The 9,180-nt window shown below is 49.6% G+C and overlaps 1 protein-coding gene across 1 annotated transcript; it reads right to left on the reverse strand.

Annotated features, from left to right (window-relative positions):
- Positions 1-3,325: 3,325 nt before the first annotated feature.
- On the reverse strand, positions 3,326-8,682 carry LOC144737242 (olfactory receptor 52P1-like). Its single transcript, XM_078619963.1, has 2 exons — positions 7,758-8,682; positions 3,326-3,372 (listed from the first exon to the last, which is right to left on the reverse strand). Exons 1-2 carry the CDS (start codon positions 8,680-8,682, stop codon positions 3,326-3,328), a joined length of 972 nt encoding a protein of 323 aa, XP_078476089.1.
- Positions 8,683-9,180: the final 498 nt, after the last annotated feature.

Raw genomic sequence — 9,180 nt, forward strand, 5'->3', positions numbered from 1 at the left:
CACACACACCCACACACACACATCTATACACACACACCCACCCACACACACGCACACACCCACACACACACACCCACACACACACACCCACCCACACACACGCACACACACCTACACACACCTACACCCACACACACCCACACAGACACAAACCCACACACCCCCACACAAACCCACACACTCACACACACCCCCACACAAAACCCACACACACACACCCACACACACACACCTATACACACACATCCACACACATCCACCCACACACACCTACACACACACACCCACACACCCACACCCAAACACACACACACACCCACACACCTACACACCCCCACACAAACCCACATATCCACACACATACCCACACACACCCACACACAAACCCACACATCCACACACACACACCCACATACCCACACACACACATCCACACACACACCTATACACACACCCACACACACACACGCGCGTCGTCGTATCCCCCCCAGAGAGAGGGGGGGGGAGTATGGCAGGCGGAGCGAAACCCCTTAGGGTTGTGTGTGTGGGTGTGTGTGTGGGGTGTATGTGTATGTATGTATGTGTGGGTGTGTGTGGGGAGATGGGGAGTCCCTCTTGAACCATCCTCGGGCGTCATCTTCTGGTGGCAATTAGCGGAGCAATTTGCGACGGAGGAGCTGACCGCGTCTTCGTGAGCCCCTTTGTGCGAGGTTCTGTTATTTTATTTTTGCTCATCGTCATCGTCACCATGATGGCGACGCTTCTTGTGATTGTGCGTAATGCACCAAGACGTTGCTTTAGGACTGCCCATTGTTGTTGTTGTTGTTGGCTGAGTATGGTGCGAAAGAAGTTAAGCACACACACACGCAGCACGGTTGGCTACGTACGGTGCGAAAGAAGTTCAACAGGCGCACAGGAAATAAGGACAAACTATTTCGGGACGGGTTCCATCGCCGGTTCATTCCAACAAAATGAACCCCGTGCCGCCATACCACGGCGAACGCTGCAGAAAACCTAAAAAAAAGAACTCAAACTCAACGATAAACTACTTTCTTTAAAATTTCGATTTAAAGCTTTCGTGACTGCAGGGGTTCATCTTCTTGGTTCTTTCGGTAAAGTCACGTAGAAGGGAAATAATAAAATAATAAAAATAAAACAATAAAAAATTATTTTTTATTTCGATTTAAAGCTTTCGTGACTGCAGGGATTCATCTTCTTGGTTCTTTTGGTAGTCGCGTAGAAGGGAAATAATAAAATAATAAAAATAAAACATAATAAAATATTATTTTTTATTTCGATTTAAAGCTTTCGTGACTGCAGGGATTCATCTTCTTGGTTCTTTCGGTAAAGTCACGTAGAAGGGAGATAATAAAATAATAAAAATAAAACATAATAAAATATTATTTTTTATTTCGATTTAAAGCTTTCGTGACTGCAGGGATTCATCTTCTTGGTTCTTTCGGTAAAGTCACGTAGAAGGGAAATAATAAAATAATAAAAATAAAACATAATAAAATAATTCTCGCGACGTTTCGGCCACAACGCAAGCAGCCGTCCTCATGTGAGACGCGGGTTGACGGGTTTGTAACCAATCCCAACCGAACCTCCCCTACTCTTAGTTCTTTCGGAACAAGTCACGTAGGTAAAAACTGAAATAAAAATTAATAAAAATAAAATAAAAATCACGACGTTTCGGAGGCAACACAAGTCTCACTTGATGCAGCAAATCTGGCTGTGACAGTCCCACCTGATGACGGAGACTTGTGTTGCCTCCGAAACGTCGTGATTTTTATTTTATTTTTATTAATGTTTATTTCATTTTTTACCTACGTGACTTTACCGAAAGAACTAAGAGTATGTATCCTTGCAGTCACGAAAGCTTCAAATCTAGAACCGAATCTCCCCTGTCAATCATCCCTCCATTTCCCACCCTTCCATTTTGTATTTCTACCTCCAATGCGCCCCCCCCCCTCTCTTCAATTCCTCCTGCCTCTAACCAATCCCCTTTGAGGCCCCGTTAAGTAACCAATCAGAAAAGGGGCCTTTTTTTACTTCCTGGTTACCCGTGCCACGTGGTGTCCAGCACGTGATGTGAGTTACCGGTCGCTTGTGATTGAATCGTTGTGCCAGGCGCAAGGCTTTATTTTGGTGATTTCAAAAAGTGTAATGGTTTAGCCATGTTTGTTTGTTGTAATACAGAGTTAGACTGATTGCCTTAATCTAAGTTGTCTTGTGGTTGTTGTTGTTGTTGTTTGACTTGCATCCCACTGGGATGTTTGCACACAGCGTTGGTGTACGGTGGTTTTTTCTGCAATATTTTGCTGTCTTTTCTTGGATTTTCTGTTTGCACTCAGTCACATATTCACTTTAAGATGTTTTTTGTTCGTGTTTTTGTTTGTTGCGGTTGCACCCGATTCAAGAGCCGAATGGCTCACAGGGCTACACCTAATACATGAACTTGAACTGTGAACATCGGCACTGGGTAGACAAGGGCGACCGTGAAAGGGGTACTGGACCGCACCTTCCCAGCGTGTCTTCGCTCGCAGCACTTGCCCCAGACTGTGTTCAAGGCTACACGGGGGATCTTTGTGCCATGCTAGGTGCACGCATATATACACAAAAACAAAGATCCCCCGAATAGCCTTAACAGACTGTTGGGGCAAGTGCTGTTAGCGAGTAGCACCTGCGAAGGCCGGAACGGTACACGATGGGGTGGGTGGCCAGCACCACGCCCGGCCGCCTTTGACTCCCCAGTGGCGATGTTTACTACACACCGCACCAGGTACTCATTTGAGGCCGAGTCGACCCAGGGGAGGCCCAAGACCGGTTCAGATAATCGTCACTGGTGTTGGCCGTGAGCGGGAATCGAACCCGGGTCGCCGGGTTCATAGCGCAGCATAGCGCTAACCACTACACCACCGCTCCTTATATACAAAGATCCCCCATATAGCCTTAGCAGACTGTAGGGGCAAGTTCTGTTAGCGAGTAGCACCTGCGAAGGCCGGAACGGTACACGAGGGGGTGGGTGGCCAGCACCACGCCCGACCGCCTTTGACTCCCCAGTGGCGATGTTTACTACACACCGCACCAGGTACTCATTTGAGGCCGAGTCGACCTAGGGGAGGCTCAAGACCGGTTCAGATAATCGTCACTGGTGTTGGCCGGGTCGCCGGGTTCATAGCGCAGCATAGCGCTAACCACTACACCACCGCTCCTTATATACACACACACACAGACACACACACTGCCATGCCGTGGCTCTCTTTTGTTCAGAAACCACTCCGGACATTGCGAACGACGGCGCAACGAAGTTGGCGGCTTCAAATCAAATCGAACTTGACTTGCCTGGCACCATTCGAGGCAGCAGTTTCGAAGCCAAAAGCCACCGACCGGACGTGACGTCACAATGCTCCCACATTGTGACGTCACCGAAAGATAAGATCTCAGATAACGTGGTGGAGGACGCACGAGTGAGGGGGTGGGGGGCGGGGGGGAGGTGTGGGGTGGCTAGCATCACGCACACACCAGCCGCCTTTGTCTCTCCCATAGTCGAGTTTTTTTATCCTTTATATTAAGTTCACTTGCTTGCTTGCTTGAGCACGTACGACCGTGCACATCTTTCGGTCGTTTTATAACCCACTTCCCGTGATCCAATCGAGCTGACATTTTGCACACATACTCGTTGTGCGTGACAATTTATTTTCGCGAAATTTTTTTTCCAAAATTTTACACTTTTTAGGAAAAAAGAATTTCTATTTATTTACCAATTGCTTAATGGTACCAGGCAATCATCTGACCCATAGGTGGCAGCCATCTCAAGCCAGAGGACGAGAGGACTCTAGCCGCCCGTTTCAAAGACCAATGTGGGCTGGGTTGTGGCCCATTGAACACGCATATAAAGGATTTATAGTGAAAAACTTTGTTTTCACGGGTTAATTTTTGTTATTGTGTTTGTTGTGGTAATGTTCTGAACCCGTTCCTCCCACCCCCCTTACTAGACATCTATGAAAGAAGAGCTTTATAGCTCATCGGATTGCTCTTCCTGCTGCTACAATCTAAATCAACGATTCTGATGATTCTGATGCTGGAGGCTGAGCCGACCCACTCACCGACTCACACACCAACCCACTCAGTCACGGACTCACCCACTCACCCACCAACTCGCAGATTCACCCACTCACTCACTCACCCACCCACCGGCTCACCCACTCACTCACCCACCCACCAACTCACAGATTCACCCACTTACCCACCCACCTACTCACCCACCCACTCAGTCACCGTCGCACCCACCCACTTACCCACCCACCTACTCACCCACCCACTCAGTCACCGTCGCACCCACCCACTTACCCACCCACCTACCCACCCACCCATTCAGTCACGGACTCACCCATTCACCCACCCACCGACTCACCCACCCACCCACTCAGTCACGGACTCACCCACTCATCGCAGATTCACCCACTCACCCACCCACTCGGTCACCGACTCACCCACCCACTCTCCCTCTCGCCCATCAACCCCCTTTTAGTGACATGTTTGTGCCAAAACAGGTGCGATGAAGTCAACATTGGGGAGGACAAAATCTTCCATGGTGTCTGGGGGCCCCAACCCAGAAAAATATCAAAATTTGAAAACTCACATCCTGCCTAAAATATAAAAAAAATTCATTAACACATGGGATGAACTTTTTATTTATTTTTTTACAATAATGTTTAATAGTGTATTGTACAACATTGCTCTGTTCTTTCTTTTTTACCATTTCTTGTTTCATTGTATGTAATGACAGAGATTAGGGATTGATAAAGTGCAGCCATAACCACAATCATATAAACAGAAATCTATGCATAGCTATTGTGGCCAAGGTTTAGCAAAGTGTTGTTTTTATTTACATAGCATAGCAAACATTTTTTTATAGCAATATATTGAGGGGGGGGCATTTTGAGCATATTTTAATATTGGAGGGGATGTGGCCCAATCTCTTGACTAGACATCCATTCGATTATAATTGACGTGTTTTGTTTAAACATGGCGCCGTTCACGCAATTGCATCCCGGACGACGCTGCTCCCTTACGCTGACGATACACAAAACGCCCACCCCACTTACTTAGCAAATAACAAAAACGGAAAAGATGAATATGTGAATAACGAGAGAGAGAGATGAAATTGCACGTAACAAGAACGATCGTCACAGAAAATACATTCAAAAATAGGCCATCAAGCAGAGTCCCATAGAATCATCACAGAGCAATAGACTCATCACACAGATACACAGAGTATCATCACACAGAGATGCAGACTGACCATACGGAGACCCATAGGCCATCAAAGAGTCCCATAGAATCATCACAGAGCAATAGACTCATCACACAGATACACAGAGTCTCATCGCACAGAGATGCATAGACTGACCACAGGGAGACTCATAGACTCATCACAGAGCAATAGACTCATCACACAGAGATGCAGCCTGACCATATGGAGACTCATAGACTCAACAAACAGAGACCCATAGACTCATCACAGAGCAATAGACTCATCACACAGATACACTTAGTCTCATCACACAGAGATGCATAGACTGACCATATGGAGACTCATAGACTCAACAAACAGAGACCCATAGAATCATCACAGAGCAATAGACTCATCACACAGATACACAGAGTATCATCGCACAGAGATGCATAGACTGACCACAAGGAGACTCATAGACTCAACAAACAGAGACCCATAGACTCATCACACAGAGATGCAGACTGACCATATGGAGACTCATAGACTCAACAAACAGAGACCCATAGACTCATCACAGAGCAATAGACTCATCACACAGATACACTTAGTCTCATCACACAGAGATGCATAGACTGACCATATGGAGACTCATAGACTCAACAAACAGAGACCCATAGAATCATCACAGAGCAATAGACTCATCACACAGATACACAGAGTATCATCACACAGAGATGCATAGACTGACCACAGGGAGACTCATAGACTCAACAAACAGAGACCCATAGACTCATCACAGAGCAATAGACTCATCACACAGATACACAGAGTATCATCGCACAGAGATGCATAGACTGACCACAAGGAGACTCATAGACTCAACAAACAGAGACCCATAGACTCATCACAGAGCAATAGACTCATCACACAGATACACAGAGTATCATCACACAGAGATGCAGACTGACCACAGGGAGACTCATAGACTCATCACAGAGCAATAGACTCATCACACAGAGATGCAGACTGACGATACGGAGACCCATAGGCCATCAAACAGAGTCCCATAGACTCATCACAGAGCAATAGACTCATCACACAGATACACTTAGTCTCATCGCACAGAGATGCATAGACTGACCACACGGAGACCCATAGGCCATCAAACAGAGTCCCATAGACTCATCACAGAGCAATAGACTCATCACACAGAGATGCAGACTGACCATATGGAGACTCATAGACTCAACAAACAGAGACCCATAGACTCATCACAGAGCAATAGACTCATCACACAGAGATGCAGACTGACCATATGGAGACTCATAGACTCAACAAACAGAGACCCATAGACTCATCACAGAGCAATAGACTCATCACACAGAGATGCAGACTGACCATATGGAGACTCATAGACTCAACAAACAGAGACCCATAGACTCATCACAGAGCAATAGACTCATCACACAGATACACAGAGTATCATCACACAGAGATGCAGACTGACCACAGGGAGACTCATAGACTCATCACAGAGCAATAGACTCATCACACAGAGATGCAGACTGACCACAAGGAGACTCATAGACTCAACAAACAGAGACCCATAGACTCATCACAGAGCAATAGACTCATCACACATATACACTTTGTCTCATCGCACAGAGATGCATAGACTGACCACACGGAGACTCATAGACTCAACAAACAGAGACCCATAGACTCATGACAGAGCAATAGACTCATCACACAGAGATGCAGACTGACCATACGGAGACCCATAGGCCATCAAACAGTCCCATAGACTCATCACAGAGCAATAGACTCATCACACAGATACACTTAGTCTCATCGCACCGAGATGCATAGACTGACCACACGGAGACTCATAGACTCAACAAACAGAGACCCATTGACTCGTGACAGAGCAATAGACTAATCACACAGATTCCCATTGGCTCACGACACAGAGACCCATAGACTCACACAATGGGACCACCTCCCCGCCCTCCCCCAGTGGCAGCTTTCTCAAGTGGCTTAAGATGTACGCATCAGCAGCAGCAGGTAAACAAACAAACAAAAAATTAACCCGTAAAAACAAAGTTTTTCACTATATATCCTTTATATGCGTGGCGGCTAGAGTCCTCTCGTCCTCTGGCTTGAGATGGCTGCCACCTATGGGTCAGATGATTGCCTGCCACCATTAAGCAATTGGTAATTAAATATTTTTAAAAAATCTTAAAAAGTGTAAAGTTATGGAAAAAAATGTTCACGAAAATAAATTGTCACGCACAACGAGTCTGTGTACAAAATGTCAGCTCGATTGGATCACGGGAAGTGGGTTAAAAAACGACCGAAAGATTTGCACGGTCGTAAGCGCGCAAGCAAGCAAGCGAGTGAACTTAATATAAAGGATTTTTAAAAACGACAACCCTCGGAACGCCGATTCACTCCTTGCCCACGACCATCACTCGGTCGACCGGTCGCACCATCTCAACCCTCCGGCGAAAGATCCTTGCCAGGCTCGCCCTGATCTCGGCCGTGCGCAGGCCGTAGATCACCGGGTTGATGGCGGGCGGCACGATCTGGTATAGCGACAGCAGCGGCGATCGCAGCTCGCGCGGCATCTCGGCGAACAGCCGCAGGCCGCTCGCCACCGTGAACAGCAGCGACGCGAAGAAGACGACCAGCACGGCGAGGTGGGTGACGCACGTGCGCAGCGCCTTGGCTCGTCCGCCCCGCAGCGCCGGCCTCCGGCACTCGAGCAGGATGAGGGCGTAGGCGAGCGCGACGGCGCACAGCGGCGCGAACACGGTGAACGCGGCGGTGACGAGGCCGTACAGCGAGTTGGCGGAGGTGTCGCCGTGCGACAGGTTGCTCAGCGCCAGGAAGTCGCAGCTCGGGTAGAGGAGCACTAGGGGGTCGCGGTAGGGCAGCCGCAGGATCAGCGCCAGGTTGCCGGCGACCAGCAGCGCCGACGCGACCGACAGGGCCGCCGCCACGCCGAGCGCCCGAGTGTTGGTGACGAGCCGGCGGTAGGCGAGCGGCCGGCAAACGGCGAGGCAGCGGTCGACGGCCATTGCGGCGAGCAGGTAGCCCTGGACGCGCAGGGACACGTGGATGAAGCACATCTGGGCGAGGCACTCGCCCATGGCGATGGAGCCGCCCCAGGCGAGGTCGCGCATGATGCGCGGCAGCACGGCGGTGCTCTCGGCCACGTCGGCGACTGCGAGGCAGCCCATGAGGACGTACATGGGCTTGTGGAGGCGGGCGTCGCGGTGGATGGCGTAGGCCAGCAGCGGGTTGCCCGTCACCGTCACGGCGTAGATGGCGAGCACGGCGGCGAAGGCGGCGGCGCGGAGGGCCGGCGGCTCGCGGAAGAGCGTCGCGATGAAGATGGCGCCCGGAGGAGCGAGCGACGAGTTTCGGGAGGGATCCATCGCGGCCACTAGGGGGCCTGGGGTTTGCGAGGAGGTGACGGGAGGGAGGGAGGTCCCTTGGATGAGGGGGGGTATGGAAAACGAGACATGAATGCGCAGGATAGGTTTCCCGATAGGGGAGCTTTCATGAAGACGGCACGGATGGTGGTCAAGGACCCAACCGGCAGGAGATCTACCGGTTGAAGGCAATAATGACCAGGGTGAAGAAACTACCGTCCCCCGCCGTCCCCCCCCACCAGGGGAGAAGGGTGTGGATGAGCAGGGGGGGCCCTGCCAGGCAATGGGGCGTCAGAGCCCGGACTGACTGATTTGTGGTGATTGCTACATTGGAAAAACGAAACGTCATGTTTCTGATCGTGTCCGCGAGCACAAGTCAGATCTGAAACACGGCAGAACTGCTTCTTCTGCCGTTGCCGATCATTGCTACAACTCGGTGGGCTCTCATGAAATTGTCTTTTCCGAGACCAAGGTTCTCTGCAAACCTCCCGGCTACCATCA

Source organism: Lampetra planeri, chromosome 66, assembly GCF_965212315.1.
Source record: "Lampetra planeri chromosome 66, kcLamPlan1.2.h2, whole genome shotgun sequence".
NCBI lineage: Eukaryota > Metazoa > Chordata > Hyperoartia > Petromyzontiformes > Petromyzontidae > Lampetra > Lampetra planeri.